The following is a 24,299-nucleotide window of genomic DNA, read 5'->3' as shown; positions in this document are numbered from 1 at the left end:
AGAAAAATATACCACAAAACAGAGGGGATAATTATAATCAGAAGAAAAATCTGGCCGAAACCGGTTTGGCTCAGTGGATAGAGCGTCGGCCTGCGGACTGAAAGGTTCCAGGTTCGATTCCGGTCAAGGGCATGTACCTGGGTTGCGGACACATCCCCAGTGGGGGATGTGCAGGAGGCAGCTGATCGGTGTTTCTCTCTCATCGATGTTTCTAATTCTCTATCTCTCTCCCTTCCTCTCTGTAAAAAATCAATAAAATATATTAAAAAAAAAAAAAGAAGAAAAATCTGTCTTAACCCACTAGGATTACTATTAAATACTTAAGTTTTAAATAACTTCCATCTTAAGTTACTTCAACATTATTGCTGAAGTCATACAATTCTCTAGAGCAGTGGTTCTCAACCTTGGCTGCACATTAGAATCACCTGGGAATCTTTTTAAAATCCTGATTTCTGGGCCTCAATGAGAAGCTTTTAAAAAGATTCCCAGGTGATTCTAATGTGCAGCCAAGGTTGAGAACCACTGCTCTAGAGAAAGTAATGACTGAGAAAGAGGCAGAGAGAAGTACTCCAGTGTATTCTGTGTGTCTAAAAGACTGTCTAAAGGCTGGGCAAACAGGTTTAGAAGACTCAAACACAGCTTTCGCCCGAACCGGTATGGCTCAGTGAATAGAGTGTCAGCCTGCGGACTGAAAGGTCCCAGGTTCGATTCCGGTCAAGGGCATGTACCTGGGTTGCGGGCACATCCCCAGTAGGAGGTGTGCAGGAGGCAGCTGATCGTTGTTTCTCTCTCGTCGATGTTTCTAACTCTATCCCTCTCCCTTCCTCTCTGTAAAAAAAATCAATAAAATATATTTTTAAAAAATTATAAAATAGGACCACCGCTCTGGCTAAGGGCCGCAGACTAAAGTGCAGGCTTAGAACAAGTTAGGATCAATTTTCTAACACACTGAAGAAAAGGCAAAAATGGTCTTACTATTTTTCCACTTACTTGAAGTGCAAAATATTTGTACAGGTATGCCCCTCCTAGAATGACACCTGCAAGCATAAATGCTAGTCCAAAGCACATGCACCAACACCAGGCTCTTCTCTGGCCAACTGGTACCACTTCATCTGGGTCCTAAAATATGAAAACAGACGGATGATCAATATCATTTCTCCAGTCAGAATCACAGAAAGGTCAGGATTGAAAGAAACCTTCAGGATTATTGTTTTATAAACTAAGAGACCAAGGAGTCAGGTCTCTAATCAAGATCAAAGCAGTGGCACCAAAACTCATCATAATGCTTCTGGAGCTATGAAACCAGTCCCTTGGGAGAGTTCTGTCTTCTAACTCTCAACACCTCATCTGCTATCCATATCTCTCTAGTAATAACATACTCCATAATTTCTATTTTCCGTGCACAACATTTGGTGATTAATGTCTTCTAACATTTAAAAATTCAGAAAAGGTTACAACACAACTTTGTCATGCAATATTATGGTGCTGAGCCTTGTATATTATAACTAGAGTATAATAGATTACTTGCAGTAGAAAAATGGTCTAGGAAATTTTAAAAAAAAAGACTTTTCTAGGAAAGATTCAATTAAAAAATCAAGCCCTTATAAAGTCAAAAGGCCTCACACAGATTGTCAAACTGCAGCGGGAAGGCCGGGGAGGGTTGGGGGGCAGGAGGGAGGGGGGTAAGAGATCAACTGAAGGACTTGTATGCATGCATATAAGCATAACCAATGGACATAAGACACTGGGGGGTAGGGGAAGCCGGGGTATTGTCAAGGGTGGGGAAAAAAAAGGACACATATGTAATACCCTTTGTAATGCTTTAAGCAATAAAAAATAAATAAATAAATAAATAAATAAATAAATAAATAAATAAATAAAAAATAAAGTCAAAAGACATACAACTAGCATACAATTACTAGAATTTTTATTTTGATTCACTCAAGGAAATAATTTAACATTAGAATGTCATCTGGGGTAAAGTCCTGAGATACTCCTTTTGCCCTCCTAACTCAGTTCCTCTACTCTGTCACTTCAGAGTAATAGCTAATTTCTTATAGCACTTGTACCCAGTTTCATATGCAAACAGCAGACAAAAGAGATTATCTGCTGGAATTACATTACTAGTGGTTCAAAAAATAATATAGTCAATAACATTGCGGTAGCTATGTATGGTGTCAGATGGGTATTGGAAATATCGGGGGAACACTTGGCAAAGTTGTGATTGTCTAACCATCAAGCTGTCAGAACATTAAACTGTGCTAGAGTAGGTATGCTTGTCAATGTACTGTATACTAACATAACAAGTGCACTGCAAGGGAGTAGTACATAATGAGAATAAGACTAGAAGAATTTATTAAGTCATGTAAGATATTCCACACCTGTGAATAAAAAGTTAAGAATTTCATGAAGCTATAAGGCAGCGGTTCTCAACCTGTGGGTCGCGACCCCTTTAGGGGTCAAACGACCCTTTCACAGGAGTCGCCTAAATACATCCTGCATATCAGATATTTACATTACGATTCATAACAGTAGCAAAATTACAGTTATGAAGTAGCAACGAAAATAATTTTATGGTTGGGGGTCACCACAACATGAGGAACTGTATTAAAGGGTCGCGGCATTAGGAAGGTTGAGAACCACTGCTATAAGGTAAAATGAAAATTAATGATAAAGTATAGTGTTTTGCTTGAGCCCTTAGGAGATAAGAATTCATTCCAAGCATAATTTTAAGATGGAGGCATAGTGGAGGGGTGGAAATAGTCATTTCTAAACATTTGGTACCAGCTGTTGAGACAGTCAAAAGTGTGTACAACACCGACTGTTTGGCAGGCTCTCTTTTCTAGTAGCACATAAGTGAATAGCCAAAGAGCATGGGCTGACACTTGTAAAAGAATATACAGCCCTAACTATCAAATTAATGACAAGTTTCCAGGCCCTTTGGTGTATCATTTTTAACTGGCCAGTAAACAATAATTTCAAGAATGTCTACTACAGTGGTTCCCAACCTTTTTTGGCCATGCCCAACCGAAAGCATATCCTGATGCTTCCCCCCCCCTCCGCCCCCCGCCTTTGAACTCCTAGTCACATGGAGGAAGCCTAAAAGGCCATTAACTTGGTCTAAACACACTTCCAAAGAACATGGTATCCATGAAAGAGAAAAATAAAAGAACGAAAGAACAGTTGAAGTACTGAGGAAGAAATCACTAAGAAACTGTTAATAATAATATGCAGCAATATGAAAAAATAGCAAAGTTTCAAAACACATAACTGAAACGCACAAATGTCACAATATATATTTATATACGGTATATGTGGCCCCTAGAACCATAAGAAATGCAAAAAATTCACTGTTAACTCATTCTTGAATGCCCCCCTTAAAAAATCAAATTGCCTCCACGTTGGAAACTACTGGTCTACTATGTTCTAGGCATTGGTTAGATAGCCTCTGTCAAGAAGAGATCATACAAAATCAGTCTGGAAAATAAATATGCAAAGAGAACATAAATATGGCAGGGTTCTAATAAAGAATGTAGAGAACACAGAAGAAGGGATGATATTGTTTGAAGAAGATTACCCAAGGGAGAACCTACTGGAATGGAATATTGAAGAACAAATATTCATTACTCACACAGAAGACAGAGTTAAGGGGCAACAAAATGAATAAAATCATCAAGCTAAAATGTGTATCTCCAAGGGCTTCATGTGGTATGGCTAGAGTGCCCAATATGGTGGGAAAGGGTACAAGAGATGAGAATGGAGAAGTCAATGGGGCAGACCAAAGGAGAGGTATCTGGAGTGGCTCAGTTGGATGGAGCATCATTCCAGACACCAAAAGGCTGCAGGTTTGATTCCTGGTCAGCGCACATATCTACGTTGTGAGTTCAATGCCCTGTTGGGGTGCATATGGGAGGCAACTGATTGATGTTTCTCTCCGACATCAATGTTTCCCCCCAACCCCCATCTCTAAAATCAATAAAATAAAATTTCTTAAGGTCTCTGCTTTGTACCATGTGAGGATACAAAGAGAAAATAGCCATCTACACCAGGAAGCAGGCTTTCACAAGAACTGAATCTGCCTACACCTTGATCTGGGGCTTCCCAGCTTCTAGACTGTGAGAAATAAATGTTTTTGTTGAAGCTAAAAAAAAAAAAAAAAAAAAAAAAAAGCAAAACAAACAAATAAAACATTAAGACTATGACAGTAAGACAAAAAATTTAAGTTTCTCAAAGAATTTAATTTATAAAATAGTTATCCACAGACCATTGTTCAGCACAACATTGTGAACCACCACTTAAGAATCAGAAAATTATCGCCAAATTATGGAGCCAAAGTCCATTCACTACAGTTATGAAATACTATCAGGTATTTAAAGTTCATCTAATCTCTTTTCTTCTCTAAATTCATATTGATCACATTCTACTTTGCATTACAATAACTCAGATACAGATCTTTTCTTTCCCTGTTAGGCTACAAGGATCTTGTAAGTATTCATTCATATTCATTTTGTATTACAGTCATACAGGCAAGTGCTACATGATGTTTCAGCTAAGGATGTACATATATGAAGGTGGTCCCATCCTATACAATAAAAGGGTAATATGCAAACTGACCCTAACAGCAGAAAGACTGGGAATGACTGGTCACTATGACACACACTGACCACCAGGGGACAGACGCTCAATGCAGGAGCTGCCCCCTGGTGGTCAGTGCGCTCCCACAGGGGGAGCTCTGCTCAGCCACAAGCCAGGCTGACGGCTGCCAGTGCAGCGGTGGTGGTGGGAGCCTCTCCTGCCTCCTCAGCAGCGCTAAGGATGTCTGACTGCAGCTTAGGCCTGCTCCCCGCTGGCAAGTGGACATCCCCCAAGGGCTGCCGGGCTGCCAGAGGGATGTCTGACTGCCAGATTGGGCCCAATCTCCCAGGGAGCGGGCCTAAGCGAGCAGGTGGACATCCTCCGAGGGGTCCCAGACTGCTAGAGGGCACAGGCCAGGCTGAGGGACCCTCTGCCCCCAAAGTGCACAAATTTTTGTGCACCGGGCCTCTAGTCTATACTAATAAAAGGGTAATATGCTAATTAGACCAGATAGATCGGACATCCTTCCGGACAAAGTCACAGTGGCTGCGAGGGCTGGCAGTGGCAGCAGCAGTGGGGTAATGGGGGTGGCGCTTTCCCCTGATCAGCCCAGTCGCCTCCCCCATCACCCTGAGGGCTCCCGGACTGTGAGAGGGGGCAGGCCAGGCTGAGGGACCCCCCCCCCCCAGTGCATGAATTTTCATGCACCAGGCCTCTAGTCTATATATATAAAAGGCTAATATGCTAAGTGTCCTCTGACCGGTCGCTATGATATGCACTGACCACCAGGAGGCAGATGCTCAACGCAGGAGCTGCCGTGACACGCACTGGCCACTGACAGAGAAATGGCATTGCGGACCTGGTGCCCACAAAGTAACACTGCTTCCCCCAAGTGGGACACAGGCCCCACCAACACCTGAGCAACAGCCAACCAAATCACAGCTGACGTTGCTGAGACCCCATGGTGCAAAATGGCCCAGCTCAGCCCAGCCCAGAAACGGTCGCTGTGGGTGCTGGGTAATGACATCACATAGCAATGCCCGGCTCCCGCATCCTAGTGACTAGCCTCCTTGCAGTTTCTTCAGCCCAGGAACACGACTTGCTTTATAGGCAGGTGCAAACATTTCACATTTTAACCCAATGTCTGTGAAGCATTTTCCTGTGCCTCATCTCATTTGATCCTCACAGAAGTCCAGGAGTAGGTAGATAGAAGACTTAGTAGAATCTTATTTTCTTTTCATTAGCCAGAAAATGGAGATTTAGAAAGTTTAGAAACTTGACCCAATTGATAAGAAAGAAATGGTGGACTTTGAAAATGACTTCAGGTTTTCTCACTGTGCAGAATATAGTCAAACACTGCTGCAGTTAAATATTTTACCCTTTGTTCTCTCTGGTGACCTATAATAATAATCTGCTTTGTGTTGATATTTACTGCTCTATTGCTGACAATTACCTGAAAGAGAAGCTGGGGTGCCTGAAAGCAGGTCTAATTAAGCAAGTTTATTCTATATCTATAAAAGGCTAAGTTGATTCACGCATGCACAATACATATAAAGCTCTCGCTGGTGCCAATTGCATGCGTGTTTCGATATGTCATTGTCGATCGTTAATTTGGTTGACACTTCTAGTATAGAGAAAGGGAAAATAGCGATATTAAAATATGTCTTCTAATTAATGTCCTTTCATTGTGCACAAATCCGTGCACTGGGACACTACTAAGATTATAATGGAACGGAAAAATGGCTATCCGCTAGTGATGTCAAAGCTGCTGTAATGCAGTGTGTTACTCCTGCTGGTGGTGATAGTGGTGTAAACAAATCTACTGTGCTGCCAGTTGTATAAAACTATAACACATATAATTATGTAGTACATAATATTTGATAATGATAAAAATGACAATGTTGCTGGTTTATGTATTTACTAGAGTATACTTTTTTCTTAAAAATATATTTTATTGATTTTTTACAGAGAGGAAGGGAGAGAGATAGAGAGTCAGAAACATCGATGAGAGAGAAACATCGATCAGCTGTCTCCTGCACATCTCCTACTGGGGATGTGCCCGTAACCCAGGTACATGCCCTTGACCGGAATCGAACCTGGGACCCTTCAGTCCGCAGGCCGACGCTCTATCCACTGAGCCAAACTGGTTTTGGCACTAGAGTATACTTTTAATCTTTTACTTAGAGTGTACTCTTTTTTTCACTTATCAAAAAAAAAGTTTGCTGGCCCTAACCGGTTCGGCTCAGTGGCTAGAGCATTGGCCTGGGGACTGAGGGGTCCCAGGTTTAATCCCCAGTAGGTGATGTGCAGGAGGCAGCCAGTCAATGATTCTCTCCCATCACTGATGTTTCTATCTCTCGCCCTCTTCATTACTCTCTGGAATCAATAAAAACCTATTTAAAAACAAAAAGTTTGCTGTAAAGCACCATGCCATGTTACAATGGAAACAGCCTCATATATCTATCTCCTGTCCACCTCATCTTGCCACCTCATCTTTTTTTTTAAAATATGGAACGCTTCACAAATTTGCGTGTCATCCTTGCGCAGGGGCCATGCTAATCTTTTCTGTATCGTTCCAATTTTAGTATATGTGCCGCCAAAGCGAGCACTTGCTACCTCATCTTGATTGCATCATCTTCTCTTGTGCTTGATTTAATCTCTTATTGTTTTGTACAGTACATGCTGTAACAGGCTTGTAGCCTAGGAGCAACAGGTTGTACCATATAACGTAGGTATGTATGTAGGAGGCTATACCATCTAAGTTTGTGCAAGTATACTCTATAATGTTCACGCAATGACAAAATTGCCTAACATATTTCTCAGTATGGATCCCTGTCATTAGGCAGTACTGCTAGCTTAGAGCCAACCTTGGCATTTAGGTGGTTCTCAACAAATATTTGATGGGTGAATAAAATTTGTATCTTTTTTTTAAGCTTAATTTTTCCTAAATAACCCATGTAAGTTACATTAGCAGCCAGCATGATAATGATACGGGTGGTGCAACATAAGAATTTGTGGCTATTTAGCAAAGAACAGCAGCCCTAAGTACTTAGCCCAGTTCAACATTTATTAAGGGTCTGTTATTTGCAATGTACTGTGCTAGAACCTATGGGAAATTCAAGTGTGATTAAGACCTGATTCATATCTTGATTAAGACATGGCTCATATCTTAAGCAATTTACAGCCAAAGTTAACTTTATGCATGACAAATAAATGACATGCCATATTACAATCTGTGTCATGGAGAGGAATTAAAGAATATTCAAGATAGATAAGTTTTAAACTAGCAATTTATTAAGTGTATTTTAAATAATTAAATTTTAACACTTGAAAGAGTAAGCTTAAAGAAAAAAGCCACATATAAAATTTAAGAAGAAAAACCCCTCAACCATCTCAAAATATGTAGAAAATGCAATTGTCAAACTCCAATTCCCATTCGTAATAAAATCTCTTTGCAAAAAAGAGGTGAGATTCTTTAACATAAATAAAGCTAGTCATAAGAAACCTGTATCAAACCTCACCCTCAATGGTGAAACTTCAGACTTATACCATACCTTTTCAATACAAAAATATGAGGAATGCCCACTAAAATTGATTTTTTGTTTCCTTTCAACATTGTACTAGAGATCCTAGCTAGTACACAAATGACAAGAACACGAATGGATATAAAGATTAAGAAAGAGAACACAAAACTGCCATGTGTAAATGATGTAACTGTAGAAAATCCGAAAGTCAAATTATTCAAACCAATTAAAAGTTCAGCAAGACTGTAGAAGATCAGTAATTAAAAATCAACTGAGTCATTATTCATAATTGTCTCAAAATAGAAACACAAATATCCACTGATGAATGGATAAATTGTGGTATATTTATAATGAATCAAAAACATGCAAGTGAAAGAAGCCCAATGCAAAAGACTACTTACTGCATGATTCCATATTTATGAAATTCCAGAAAAGGCAAAACTATAGTGACAAAAAGCAAGTTAGTGGTTGCCATGGCCAAGGGCTGGTGAAGGAAGATCGAAAAGACATGAGGAAACCTTTTAGTCTAATGGAAATGTTTCATATCTTGAATGTTGTGGTGAAATATGACTTTATACAGTTACCACAAATTCAATTAAATTGTACACATAATATGGGTCAATTTTATTGCATGTAAATTATATTTCAATATGGGGAACAAGGGAAAAATCAACTGAAATCCTACATATCAGGCAATAAAAAATCTAACAACACCAAAGGCTGGAGAAAGTATGGAACAATGAGAATTGAAACCTTTCATAGAATTGACAGGAGTTAGTATTGGGGAATACCTTGGCGGCATCTAATAAAATTAAAGATACATACCTATGACCAGCAATTCCATTCCTAGGACTATAGCCTTAGATATCCTTTTGTGCACATACATAAAGATATAACTCCAATAATGGTTACTGTAGAATTGTCAATAAGAATATTGGAAATAACCTAAATATCCATCAAGTGGAGAATAAAGTATTGTAGGTTCATATAATAATAGTTAAAATGAAATCAACTAGCATTGTTGATTTTGAGATAAATCTCAGAAACATAATGCTGAACAAAAAACAAAGACAAAACAAAACACAAACCAAGTAATATGCGTAATACATAGAGTATATGTACCTAAGACTTTAAAAATATAAAATGATATTAGATTCTCTTTGTTTTTGTATGCTTATATTTTTAAAAATTTTTGTTGTTGTTTATTAATCCTCAACTGAGGATATTTTTCCCATTGCTTTTTCAGAGACAGTGGGAAGGAGGGAGAAGAAACATCTATGTGAGAGAAGACACATCAACTGGTTGCCTCCCACACATGTCCTGACTGGGGGTAGGCAGTGAACGCACAACCCAGGTACGTGCCCTTGACCAAGAATCGAACCTGAGACCCTTAGGTGTGCAGGCTGGTGCTCTAGCCACGCTGACCAGTGCTATGATTACTTCTTAATTAAAGAACAACAAAAAATCAACAAGAAAGAAAATCACTCGTGAACAAGAGCTTCTTCACTGGGGTATATAACATTACCTGGCCTAATTTAAAACAAATTGCAGAATAACCTCCCTATGTACTGCAATAAAATTGGTTCACCTTAAATTATGCTGATGTGAGGTAAGAGCTCTCCCGCAGGTGCTGTACAATTATCATTTCATTAATCTTTCTAAAACTTCAAGTTTTTACCCCAGTTTATAATTGAAGACACTAAGCACACACTGGCCTACTATCATTCCTCAACAGCAGGTATAGAAAGACATGGCATTCAAAAGCATTTTCAGTCTTGCATGGTACTAATTTCTAGTTCAAATAAATCTTATATGATAAAGTAAAATTGCTTAATTACATCTTAAGCAAAATGAAGGACAAAATCTCTTCTGGTGTTTCAATTAGTTAAGAATTAGGTCACCTTAATCATTTCCCTAAGGAGCTTCAGAAATGTGCTTCAGTTATAAACTTAACTCAGACAAAATGCAAGGGTTTTCATCTAATTTTTATTCTGATCCCATACTAACAAAGCAATTTACATACCCAGGCACTTCTATTTGAGCCTCCTTTTTAGGAAGAATGAAAAAAACATTTTTTCAAAAGCTCTCAGATATACTATTTTGCATTATTATAGCAAATGAACAATGCTTTAAGAACCAAAGTACTAAGAAAAAAAAATGTTAGGGTTAAAAATTATATTACATTAAAAGAAGTGACGTCATAAACACTTCAGGTATAAAAATGAGACAGAAATACAGAAAAGAACCAATATAATTTATTCAACTCAGAGTAACATGAGCTACTGAACCTTCTGAACTAGATTTAGTTATTTAGAAATGCACATTTGAAAACATATTTGGTGAAAGGTTCAGAGTGGGCCGGGGTCACGCACCTATGACATGAGGCCATAATGTATCAAAAAAGATTTTATTGCCCTAGCTGGTTTGGCTCAATGGATAGAGCGTCGGCCTGTGGACTGAAGGGTCCCAAGTTCGATTCCGGCCAAGGGCACATGCCTGGGTTTCGGGTTCGATCCCCAGTGGTGGGCGTGCAGGAGGCAGCCAATCAATGATTCTCTCTCATCATTGATGTTTCTATCTCTCTCTCCCTCTTCCTTCCTCTCTGAAATCAATAAAGAAATATGTTTTTTTTTTAAAAAGATTTTATTCCAGGCACCTGTGTGCAGGTGGGCTGAGTCTGACAAAATGAAGTCAGCAAAGAGAGCAGGGAGAGAAAAGGTTAATTTTTGCTGGTTGTAAGCCGCTCTGCTGACCTAAGGGTCTAGTTGTCCTTGGTTCCTCCCAGCGTCAGATAGCTAGTGGTTTTCTGGGCTATGCGGTGCTCAAGGCTGCAAGCTTTCTGCAAGATATCTGCTAAGCACAATAAGTTTTTCTCTTTTCCGTTTTATTCTCCTTAACCCTTTCGTGTGGTAATATGGATAAATATGGGGATGCACAGGCCAGCTGCCCACGGATGTGCCATTCGGCCTGTGTACTGTTTTCCAAAATAAAGAATTAGTCGCCAACATTTTGAAAAATCAGATGATTCAAATCTTTAAAAATGGATTTCTGATTAATGGTCTAGTTTTCTCGACTCCTTTCTCATCATTTTTGTCCCTAGTTGAAAACAAAACATTCCAAGTTTTCTACATCACAGGGTTTTGAACCTTGACCTTCATTTCTAGCTATGACTTGGGATGCTCCCTTCCGAGAACCCAATTTTATAAAACAACCAGTCTAAACCAGTTCCCCATATAAAGGATTTTGAGTTCTGGGTTTTAGAGACTAGATTAATATGGTTAATAAAGCACCTTAATCTTTTAAATAACGGAACAGGCATTCTTTTACAAAGAACAAATCCAAACAGTTGGCATCAGCAAACAAAAAAAATGGTGGCAGAGAAGAGCAGGGATTGGATAAGCCCAAAGAAAACTCTGGTCCAAGGGCTACAAGAACCAAAGGGCTGTTCCAGACAACTCCCAGTTTCCAGAAAAGATAAAACAATGAGAATGACGGAAGGCTACATAGGTTACAGTACCATCTATACGACATTCTAGAAAAGGCAAACTATAGGAACAGAAAACTGGGACAGGAGAGACTGGAATGACTACAAAGTGATATGAAGGATTTTTTTTTGGAGGGGGGGTGAGGAAAATATTCTGTATATGACTATATACACTTGTCAAAATTACCAGAACTGTATACCTAAAAAGGCCAAATTTTCCAGTATTCAATACTCCAGTAAACTCAAATTCCTTTCCTTTCTCAACTTATGAGCAGCAAGGACAGGTTTTGTGTGTGTGTTTTATTTTTCCTAAAACCCAATTAAATGATACTAAAGAAGTTGAAAAAGGTACAAATCTGTAAGAAAAAGAACAGAAAAATAAGACTGATATCAGACAAGAAATGTATAGAGGACGAAAAACAGCTGGACAAGTGGTATTTTAACTTTTCCATCTCAATTACTTCATCATAAGTGTGCGTTATCTTGATAGGGTTGTTGTGGGGATTAAATGAGAAAATATATGAAGCATTTAAATCATTGTTGGGTACATAGTAAATACAAAGTGCTTAATAAATGATAGCTGTCATTTCCTTCACCAGCTGATTTAGCTGAGAGAGATAAGCTGAAATAAAAATCTACTAAGGTTGAAGCAAATAAAAAGCAATCTACAAAAAAACAAACAAACGCAATCTACAATTGAAAAGGCCAATTGCAAAAAGACTTACATTACTGGACAAAAAAATTAAATCCCTTTCCATTCCAGTAAGAATTTTAAAATAAACAAACAAAAACCTTGGTTATCATTTAAAATCTACTTTAAAAATTCCAAAATGCTCTCCTAACTATAATCTTAGACCCACAAAAATTATGTCAGAGCTTGCTCCAATTTATTATTTTTAAGCTATAAAGACAGCAAACGTTTGTTTGCATTTTCTTATTCATTTAAATCAGTATTTGACTTCTCAAACAAGATTGCTACAATCTCAACTATGGTGACAAAAGTCCACATGGGAAATACTGTCTGACATAGCAAAAGAAAGCAGTTTTTCAAGTGATTATCATTACATGAATAGAGTTATTATACTATTCTGTACTTGGAATAGGGGGAGATTTAAAAATGAGAAATTAATCTAAAATTACAATGTCTACAAAACACATTTCTCATTAACGAACATCCTTTACTGTTAAAAAATCCTACAATATACAAGCAGCAATACAGGCACAAAAAGAAATTAAAATTTAAAGCCATTGTGTCACAATCTAACTATTTTAAGAAATCTATAAAATCTGAACCACATATTGGCATTCTATATAATCAGCACAGGTCTATGTTTAGAAAATAGGTCAGAAATAAAAAATCAGGCTGTAAATGCTTTTAGTGCTAGATCATAACTCACTCACTTTTATATCATTAGGAACAAATATATGAATATGTACCTTAAAAATCTTTTATTCTTTTTTATATATATAAAATTCATATTGGTAAGATTTAAAGGCAATGGGTAGTCAAAAGAAAAGTCTAGACCAGCACTTACAGGCAGATTTATAAACAATGGTATTACATATGCTACTTATTGTGAATTGTAGCCTTTACCAGGAATAGATAAATTGGTCAAAATGGGTTTCTTCTGCCACTGGCTAACTCATGAGTTCATATTGTTCCTAATAAGAATGTCAACTGTCTTCCTGAAAGTTTTAGGTATGATAGGAATAATAATTTCTATAATTCATTATAACATTAAGTGTAAAGATTAGAGGGGGAAAAGCAAACTTGTTCTAGACTAATTTTTGTTTAAACCTTGGATCTTAATGTTACTCAACAAGAGAATTACACATTCATATTCAAATATGAATAATTCCATTTAAAATGCAGAATTTTTTATAAGAAAATTCCTAGTATATTCTATTAAAAGCATAAAATAATTTAAATGGAAACTTGTATCTTCCGACCAAGTTGAAAAATTTCAAAGTTAATACATGACTACTAGAAAAATAAATCCAGTTCTTGAGATGGGGGATATTTGTCTCTATAGAGTGAAATGTAAAAAGTACTTTGAGCCCTGGCTCAGTGGTTAGAGTGTCACCCTGCGGGTTCCATTCCTGGTCAAGGGCAAGCATCTGGGTTGCAGGTTGGATCCCCAGCCCTGGTCTGGGTGTGTGCAGGGGCAACCAATCCAAATGTCTCTCTCACATTGTTGTTTCTTCTTTTCTGTTTCTCTTCTTCTCTTCCTCTGTTTCTCTCTCCCTCCCTCCCTTGCTACTTCTACTCTCTCTAAAAATCAATGGGAAAAAATATATCCTGGTGTGAGGATTAACACATAAAATAAAATTAAATTAAAAGTGCTTTGAACCCTATGCCTAAGTATCAAATGCATCTACAATAAATACTCAGTAGTCATTTGATCTTGTTCCCTCATTCCACCAGTCTTCTAGCTCTTGGATCCCAGGGTGTTGTTTTCTTGTGAAAGCAGATACAGACATTTAAGTAGGTTGTGATTAATTTGGTTTACATAATTGGTTAGTCTATCTCAACTACACTAAGTGCTTCTCAAACGTTGGGACCACTTAGTAACTTAAAAATTCCTAGACTAGTGTCTGGCCATGCAATAGGTGCCTCTGAATATGTGATCAGTTTAGTTCTCAGGAAGAAAAGCTTCCATGTGGAAGGACCATGAAAAGGCATTTCAGTCCAATACATCATTTTATATTATATTTATAAATATAATGAAAGCCAGAAAAGTTAAGTAAAATTATTTGTGTATTATCACAGAACTAATAAGGCCTAAATATCATCTGACTCCATGTGCATCTTAGGGAAGAGGAAGCATGAAGATATTAGGTCAATCACCTGACAACTCAGGCAAATTAATTCTGGTAATAGGTAAAGTGACATGATGTCACAACTGGGTAATACTCATATCCAACAACAACAACAAAAACATAGCCTGAGTTTCTACAGAATTCTGCATCATAATGGGTTTACCTCAATTAAACCACACACATAATAAGTGCTGTGCCAGATTTTTATCTACTGTTCATCAAAGCATAGTAATAAAAAAGTATTAAAATCATATGCACAGAAGCAAAAAACAATAAAGAAAAATAATTCAGGCACAACAGCTTATATAAGCATGTCAAAATAAATGAAAAAGATAGTAAGTACAAAATGAAACCTAAGTAAAGTTAAGAGTGATAAAGTCACAAGGCAAAACCACAAAGTTGGTGATGAGTTGTTGCTCAAAAGGAGACAGTTTTGGAGCTTTAAAGAGGAAAACCAGAAAATGCCTTATATATCTCTCTCCAGGCAATCCTGTCTGACCTTAAACTAGTGCTAATAATGCAGCTGGTTTCCATTATCTATTATTATCATTAAGTCCATTTTTAATGTTTAAGACATTCTAATAAATCTTTAAAAAGCTATCAAGATAGCAAAATTCAAAGTCCTATTGATTTCCAGTTAAATGTTTATCTTTACGTCTTCCTGAAAGCTGGACAGAGTAATAGTAAAAAGAATAAACAAAATAAACCTTAATACAAAAAATAAAAATAAATGACAGCAAACTATGTCAATAAAAATTTGAAAGTTGAAAGCACAAGGAAAAACATCTGAAGCTTCTAGAGGAAAAAAGTGAAGCAAAATTGGCCATGTACAAAGAACCAGGAATCAGAATGGCATCAGACCAGAAGATAACAAATGCTGGAGGGAAAAATTACTAACCTAGAATTTTATACCCAGATGATTTATTAATTAAATGTGAGGATCAAGATTCTCAGACATGCATAGTTTCAAAAATATTGATCTCAGATTCATAAAGCTATCAATCCAACATGGGACAGAGGCAAAGTTCATTCAAATCCAGGATAGCAATTACCCTCAGGACATCTGCATAGCAACATGGTTGGAGTGTAACCAGTCTAGATGATAACACTGAAGAATAACAAGTGGACTATCACCAAGAAAACAGGAAACATGATCAAGCTACCTGATAAGTCTGTACATACAGAAAAGCAATTATACTACTGTCAGAGAGTCTGAAGATGAATCAGCAATAAGTACATAGAAAAATAAGCAATTCTCCCTCTCAGTCTAAGGAGCAATTATCAAATAATAAAAAGGTTTTGTATGAGAAAGGTAGTATAAAGTCATTCTATACTACTCAGATGTAAATAATGTTTATGTCAATTATAAAAACAAAGAATATAAATTTAACCAGAAATTACTATAACTATACCAGGAAAATAGATTATGTGCAATATGTAAAAATATATAGAAAAAGCTAAATATTCACTTTTTTATTATTAGGAAGCCAGTAGGCAATACATATTGCAAAAAACAAAAAATAGAAAAAAAACCCAGAAACAATGAAACAGCAGTATATGCAAGTATTTAGAGAAGCTCTCCAAATGTGGTCCAGGAACACCCTTGCAGAGGACCCACCTGTTAGAACTATTCTTATAATAAAACTAAGGCAATGTTTTCTTCATTATTCTCAGACTAGTGTACAGTGGAGTTTTCCAAAAGCTAAGTGGATGATAGTACAACAGGCCGGCTGCAGAAGCTGATATGAGAATCCAGCTGCCTTCTATTAAGCTAAGTAAAGAATACTGCAAAAATGGAAAACAATGTTACTTAGCTTCTGAATGCTAAAGCAATTTTTTAACCTTTTTCATTACATGGCACACATAAACTAATTACTAAAATTCTATGCACACCAAAAAATGTATTATATTTTTTGCCAATCTGACAAAAATAAATACAATTTTGAGTCATTCACACCAGACGGTTATTGTATTGGCTGTCATTTTTTTTTTTAAATCTAAGTGAAAAGGGGTCGGTTCCCCTGACTAAGTAGTCAGGTATTGTATGTTTTAAAAATTCTCATGACACACTGGTTGAAATTCGCTGTGCTAAAAAGTTTTTATGTTGTAGGAATGCATCCTCTCCAGTTGGTGGGGGCCTATGTGTGAAATAGCAACAATATCCTATATCATTAAAGGCTAATATGCTAATCAACTGAACATCAGAACGAACAGTCATCACACTGACCACCAGGGGGCAGACGCTCAATGTAGGAGCTGCCTCCTGGTGGTCAGTGCACTCCCACAGGGGCAGCACCACTCAGCCAGAAGCCAGGCTCACAGCTGGTGAGCGCAGCGGGTGTGGGTGGAGCCTCTCCCGCCTCCACAGCAGCACTAAGGATGTCCAACTGATGGTTTAGGCCCACTTGACCTAAGCCGTCAGTCAGACATCCCCCGAGGGCTCCCGGATTGCGAGAGGGCACAGGCTGGGCTGAGGGATGCCCTCCCTGCCCCCACGCTGCCCAGTGCACGAATTTCATGCACCAGGCCTCTAGCTGTTATATAATTGACATGTGAGGGAGAGTAATATTACAAAGCAAGAATAAAGGGAATAAAATGGGCAAAAGCACTAACATTTGACAGTTTCAACAGAATGTTGTGAACACTATGCAAAGTTGGTACCACCAACTGTATTTTACAAATGAGGACACAAGCTTGGGAGGATTTCTGACTTGCCCAAATTAATATACAGGTTACAGTATTATCATTTGCCAGTAGGACCTAACAGTATCTGAAAATGGCTTTAGGTTTGAGGCATTAATCTATAAAAGCAAAAAATTAATAACTGCTTTGCTTAATTTATTTCTTGAAGTCTGTTACTTCTAAAAATATTTAAGGTAAGCTTACTTAAAACCAGTGACATCTGCAAAGCTAAATCAAAAGCAAAAAGGAAAACTGGATAGATACTACATTTGTCTCACATCATGAAACTGTTTGAATGGGAAACCCTGTAACAAAGTTAGAGTTGTAATAACTCTAATAGTAGCAATAACAATAATAGCGGCTAATACCTATGGAGTCTTACTCTGTTACAGCATTGTGATAAGCTTTTAGATTATCATATTCCCTATTTTGCTGATGGAGAAACTGAGACAGGGTTGAAATAACTTACCAAAGTATCACAGTGCTTAAAAATTAGAGGGTTGAGCAACACTGAATCCATATTGAAAATGAACAATGTTCTAACTTGTTTAATATGCAAAAAGCCCAGCTTCGCTAATTCATTTTCTTGGGCCCAGGAGGCGTGGAGTTTGCCCTTTTTGCTTAATATGACTAGCATTACACTAGCTGAAACTGATGGGCCTGGGAAAATTTTTTCTAGCATTAAAATGAAAGCAAGAAAAAAATGATTTTTTTCCTACAAAATCTGACAGAGTAGTATATACAGCAGAACAGAAATACTAGAAAAAGGTTGGCTAACAAAATATTATGAAATGCAGATCTTAAATCAACTAGCTCTTAAAATCATTTTTCCCAGCATAAAGATGGGTCTTCTTTTGGATGTCACATTTTTGGCTCTTATATTAAACTAGAGGCCCAGAGCACGAAATTCATGGAAGGAGGGGTGAAGGGGGTCCCCTCAGCCTGGCCTGCACCCTCTCCAATCCAGGACCCTTTGGGGGACGTCTGTGGGGCCTAAACCGGCAGTTGGACATCTCACCTGCCTGCCTGTCTGATCACCCCTAACCACCTCTGCCTCCCTGCCTGATCGCCCCTCACCGCCCTCCCCTGCCAGCCTGATCACTCCTAACTGCTCTCCCTTGCCAGCCTGATCACCCCTAACTGCTCCCCTGCCGGCCTGAATGCCCCTAACTGCCTCTGCCTCGGCCCCCGCCACCATGGTTTTGTCTGGAAGGAGGACCGGACAACCAGAAGATGTCCAGTCAACCCAGTCTAATTAGCATATTACCCTTTTATTTGTATAATTTTAAACATTATAATCATATTTAAAGAAAAAAATAAATTCAAGATTTAACCTATTTTTAACTCATTCTGCAAAACATAGACTTAAGTTTCTTAAAATGATTTTGGCATTAAAAGTTAAACATTCAAAAATACAAAAATCCATCAAAACTATGCCAAAAAAGGCTTATGCAAATATTCAAAACCTCAAAGTATTAAATATATAACACCATACTTAGTATTAATTTCCCAAATAAGTTTCCAAGCTATTTAACTTCAAAATGTTAGTGTTTTAACTTCAACATTAATTTTTCTTGATATATTTTCATTAGCTCTAAGTCATAAAATTACTGCTGGAAACTTATCAGCATTAAAGTAAAAAATAAATAAATGAAAAATTAGAATATCCCTCTATCATAAAGAGTAATTTCTTCATTTCTGTAACTCAAGACTGAAATTCTTCTGCTTAAGAATATTCTTGAGCCAAAACTGGTTTGGCTCAGTGGATAGAGAGTCGGCCTGCGGACTGAAAGGTCCCAGGTTCGATTCCAGTCAAGGGCATGTACCTGGGTTGTGGGCACATCCTCAGTAGGAGATGTGCAGGAGGCAGCTGATCGATGTTTCTCTCTCTCATCGATGTTTCTAACTCTCTATCTCTCTCCCTTCCTCTCTGTAAAAAATCAATAAAATATATTTTTTTAAAAAAAAGAATATTCTTGATTTCCTCCCAAATGGTAGAATATAGAAATGCTCCCTAAAAGTTATTTTTACCTCTACTCAATTTAAGAGCACAAAAAGTCTTCAATTGTTTAAAATAATTTTATTCATGCAATTGTTAGAAAGTACAATTTTATTGTAGGTTTCCTAAAAGCAGTTAAGAATATGTATCATAAATACTGATTAAAGAGGATAATCACAATTACATATTTTTTCAATGATTTTTCTTAGGGTCATATCTCTAATATAATTTCCAATTTTCAACTTTCAGCAGTCTACCCTGTGATTCTCATTGTTAAGCTTTGTACAAAGAACAAAACAGAGCCAAGAAAATAACTCTTCACATATAATATAAGCTTCTTGAAAATATAGCTGCAGTATTACTATTTTCTACAACATATAAATAACAACCTCATTCAGAAATTCAAAATTGTCAAATCCTTTATTTAACAGACAGCAGTTGTGGCCTGAAGAAGATCTTCGAGGGCAAAGTCCTTAACTTCTTCAGTCTGAGCACTAATAAAAAGTGCCAAAAAGTTTAGGAGAATGAATTCATCAATGTATCGGAGGAGAAATTTTTCCTGGATCATCCTCTACTGATAACAAAGATAGACAAAGCAGTCCAAGTACCATTAGTTACACTGTGAATTCAGAAAGTATTTCCTGTTGAAAAAACAGCATGCCTTTCAAATAGACACCTCAGTTATTTAAGTTACGATTCCATAGCACTAAGAGAAAGAAAATGTCCCACAATTACTACTTATAACATTTTCAATGTACATTAAAAGCAAGTCAAACTTCAGCAATAAAGAAAACCTCTTAAGTTAAATTCTAAATCAACTTAAAAAGGCTTGTAACTGTGTGTTCCAAGAGATATTTCTGTTCAAAAATACTTCTACACACTTAAACCTCTTTCTTACATGAGAGTTGAATTCCACAATGTCTTAAAAGTGTATGATTTTGCCAAGGATAGTATACCTGCTTGTCTAGTCAGGAGAAAATATGTTTAAGATGACACTGGGAATACCCCAAGCAGGTAACTTGTCCTCCAACTCTATAATATGCAACCTGGTCCACGCTCTGCAGCAGCAGCATCCGATGGGGCATGTGTACACAGGAGGTCTTGCCAAGTCACTTGGCATGCACAGAGCAAATAATTTATCTCCCAGTACTAAACCTTCACTTCACATATCAATGCCCTCATGGAGAACCAAATGTAATGCCTGCAAAGCTTTTACAGACTGATGTTTACAAACACTAGGTAATGATATGCCTTGTCAAGGAGAACCAAGCTCCCAATCCCCTCTGTGAAGATCAACACATTTCAGTAAATGTCATCACATATTTTGTTCCTTCTTTCCTCTGCCCCCCACAACCACCAAAAAAAATCAGAAAAACAAAGACCACCACCAAAAAAACTAAATTATAAAACCCTCTAGCCCAGTTTAATGCAAATAGGAAATGCCAGTAAGTGTCAAGAATAAGGGCCCAAATAGCCATTTTCTGATGGGTAACTTAGACCTTACTGGGTTAGTATTTCATTTTTCTCAAGCTTCCATCCTGCCCCATCTTCTTACCCACACAAACACTTTACTTTGATAAACATCTCCCATTTGCCCTAGCCAGTTTGGCTCAGTGGATAGAGCATAGGCCTCTGGACCAAAGGTCCTGGGTTCAATTCTGGTCAAGGGCACGTACCCAGATTACAGGCTCCTCCCCAGCCTGGGCCCTGGTTGGGGCTCGTGCAGGAGGCAACCAATTGATGTGTTTCTCACATCGATGGATATTTCTCTCTCTTCCACTCTCTCTAAAAAATCAATGGAAAAATATCCTCTGGTGAGGATTAAAAAACAAACAAACTCCCTTTTAAGAATGTCTACAACTCCAATGTACGAGAAGAGGTAATATGATTTATCAGCAAAATGCATGCCGTATGGAATATTTGAAGCAAACGTTAGCCTTTACCAGGTTGGACACTGAGAAAGGTGTTTCATAATTATGCATTACAACAAAATGAGTTGTTGACAACTATTGTTCTACAGCCGGAGTGGGGATGTCCGGGCCCATGGGACATATAAGGCCTGTGAAATCATTTGGTCTGGCCTTGCCAAGGCACTAGGGGTGAGCTAATTAAATGTTTGCCCAAATATAGCAGGCTAGTTTTTAAGTTGATAATTTTGTATGGCCCATGAATGATATTATAAATATCCAAATTGCCCTTGGCAGAAAAAAATGTCCCCCTCCCGTTCTACACTGACATAACCCAAAATGAATATTTGATTTATTACATAATACCTCTCTCTATTCATCTCCTTTCTCTTTGACCTATTGCTACTTAATATGAGGAAGGAACATAACATGCAAAATACAGGAAGGATAACAGTCTGGTTAGGGTGAGGAGGTAGTTATTTTTCACAATGAAAACAATTTAATTTCTGCCAAATATAATTATATAGTCCTAGCCTCTTCATAGAATTTTAAAACGGGAAGAGTCCTTATGAACCATTTGGTCCTACCCTGTTATCTTACTAAAATCTTAAACCCAAGTCCAAACAGTTAAGTAACGACTTAACTGAGATATCTGACTCAGTACATCAAGTATTTTCTTTGACATTTGCACATCTATAACAAATGATTTTGCAAAGTTCAAAGTTACAGACACAAACATAATTTTTGCCTGTAACATAAAACATGAATTTAATTTCAAATTCACCTGGTATACAAAACATAGGTAGTACTTTTTGCTGTTTCTACACATCTAAGAGTTTTGTGCTGGTTGGGACAGGTGGAGGAAGGTGAAAATAGTTAAGGCAAAATGTAGGAAAAGAATAAAAAATAGCAAAGCTTGTTGAGATAAAAAAAATCAACAGACATAGCTATTGGAATTAACAGTTACTGAAAAGACAAGATTGAAAAATGGGGCAATAAAACTGCTTCCAGTGGGTTCTTACCCTAAAGTGAGAAAAGAGCTAAAGAAACAGCAAAAGATAAGAGCAGTGTAAAAGTACTGGAATGCGTATTACATAAGCCAGCTGACCGGAGTGATGGAATTCTTGAAGCATAAGGTAGTAGAATCTGTATTTTCAAATCAGAGTCCCGGATGATATGAGAGCAAGTGCCCCTTAAGAGTACATTTTGAGCCTCAGCCGGTGTGGCTCAGTGGATAGAGCGTCGGCCTGCAGACCGAAGGGTCCCGGGTTGGATTCCGGTCAAGGGCACATCCCCGGGTTGCGGGCTCGATCCCCAGTAGGGGATGTGCAGGAGGCAGCCGATCCATGATTCTCTCTCCTCATGGATGTTTCTCTCTCTCTCCCTCCCCCTTCCTCTCTGAAATCAATAAAAATATTTAATAAAAAAAAAAAAGAGTACATTTTGAGAAATGCTGTTTTTTAGGATACTGTGTTTTAGGAGGGTTAAAGGTAATACCAATTCTTGTTCAGGAGTTCTGGTCCATAACTAGCTTTACTTGATCCTCTCAACCAACCACAAAAGGAAAGCCCCCAGAAGGGTGATTCTGTGCAGAATCCAGGCAGTCAAACTAGGTAGTTACTGTATAGTCACCCCAAGGAGCCAGAGAACATTATGTAATCACTGCCCAAGCTCTAAGATGAAGAGACAGTTCTTTCACAAATCTGTGTTATAAAATACGCTTTCCATTTATCATTAAGTGACTAGCTGATTGTAAGGATTCTATTTTTCATGTACAGCAGTATTTTATCACTTGCTGAAGAAATCTTTGAGCTTATAGCCAGAAAAAGAATTAGTCATTTTGTATCTGTCCATTCATCCATAACTGCTGTGTGGTCACAAAGGAAGACTCTAGCCCTCACAGCTTAGTTCCAGTATTTTTTCTTTGGATATGGGGATCTGAGGAAATAGAAATGGAAAACAAAGCACAGAGCTATGAATGGTTACTTTTTTATAGCTGCTATAACCAAAAAAAAATGTGAATATGGTGAAATAGTTAGAAATTCTGAGGATCTAAAAACAGGGTCAACATTTCAGAAATGGCAGTAAATGTCAGAAGTTGGATTTAAAGCTGCCCAGCAAATTTGTTCTGATTTCTGTGCAGCTTCAAATCGTCTTCACTACGGGGAACAGAGCAAAGCTGTCTGAAGTGACATCATCTGATGCTCCCCTCCCCCCTTTTTAATGGAAGGAATCATACTTGTTTATATGATTTAAAAAGACATATAATAGAATTAAAACCTATCTATATATATGTATTTGAGACTGCTGTGACTGGGCATTTGACTATCAATCTATTTCAGGTACACTGAATGTTACTTAAATATAGAGCTAAGATAATTTGCTACTGGAATTATGGTCTGTGCATTCCAAACATTTTCTTGTAAGACCAAGCCTGTTTGCAATGGATTCAGAAAAACAATACAATATCCAAACTTAATCCTTCGGGAATAAGTTCACTGTTCCTATTTCAAGGCAAGGCAGACATTTAAAATCAACCCTGACCTTTGGGTTTTTAACTAGAACATTTCCAAAAATAAGTACAGGCTAACATTTCTACATTCAGATTAACATTAAATTCTCAAACATTTTTATAGCATATTAGTGGCCTATTTTTCAGTAACTATTTTCAGTAGACTATATAAAAAATAACGCGTATTACGCATGGCTGCACACAGAGTTTTTTTAAAAGTTAAAACTGAGTTTATCCTAGTGATAGTAAGTCTTGAAAAATGCTAACGAAGATGAGCACAACTATGATTTCACTCCTGGTTTTACTTAGAACTAAAAGAGGGGTTCTGTAAAATTAAAGGAACATTTTATAAGGGACGTAGGACAAGTTTGCTACATTTAGTTTCACTTAGCCTAAAGGGTCCTATAAAAGCCAACTGTCGGTTTTACACTCACATCTACATAGTAATTACTGATCTTTAGCTGCAATATTTTAGTTATAAAACCTGCAGCCAGAAGCTGCCCTGCGCACCTTCACTTGGCTGTCCCCCCGCGCCCGCCCCCCTCGCTCCCTCTCCCGACCCCATCCTGGAGTTCACCTGCCAAGAGCGAAGGGCCGTGGGGAAAGGAGGTAAAGAAGAAAATGCTTTTAAAATTACGAGGCTTACAGTGGGTGGACTTAGTACAAGTGCTGTTCAGCCTCGAAGCGAGAGTAGGAAGCAGCAGAGCTCTGGGCTGGCTGTGATGTCAGCCATTTTAGGCACATCACTCACACCGGGAGGAAGTGCCAAACTCCGGAGTTGTTTGTGAGGCTTTGC

The 24,299-nt window shown here is 37.8% G+C and overlaps 1 protein-coding gene and 1 non-coding gene across 5 annotated transcripts in view; both read right to left on the bottom strand.

Moving 5' to 3' along the window:
* The window catches only part of ITM2B (integral membrane protein 2B), a 29,919-nt gene extending 5,620 nt beyond the window's left edge, over positions 1-24,299 (bottom strand). The window contains exons 1-2 of one of the 4 annotated variants that reach the window (XM_023748487.1): positions 24,150-24,299; positions 976-1,119 (exon numbers count right to left, since the gene is read on the bottom strand). In XM_023748487.1, coding sequence (XP_023604255.1) covers positions 976-1,068 — 93 coding nt within the window. In that variant the 5' untranslated portion in view covers positions 1,069-1,119; positions 24,150-24,299. Of the gene's footprint in view, positions 1-975; positions 1,120-22,085; positions 22,140-24,149 lie in introns of those variants that run through there. The other 3 variants (XM_023748488.1, XM_023748481.1, XM_014448991.2) reach the window with 3 other exon arrangements.
* On the bottom strand, positions 7,078-7,184 carry LOC111824663. The gene has a single exon (XR_002827756.1). It is a non-coding gene; the product is annotated as a U6 spliceosomal RNA (small nuclear RNA).

This window comes from Myotis lucifugus, unplaced genomic scaffold (assembly GCF_000147115.1).
Source record: "Myotis lucifugus unplaced genomic scaffold, Myoluc2.0 scaffold_7, whole genome shotgun sequence".
In the NCBI taxonomy this organism is placed as follows: domain Eukaryota; kingdom Metazoa; phylum Chordata; class Mammalia; order Chiroptera; family Vespertilionidae; genus Myotis; species Myotis lucifugus.
The sequence above is the reverse complement of the archived record's forward strand: the minus strand, read 5'-3'. Positions and strand labels throughout refer to the sequence as shown.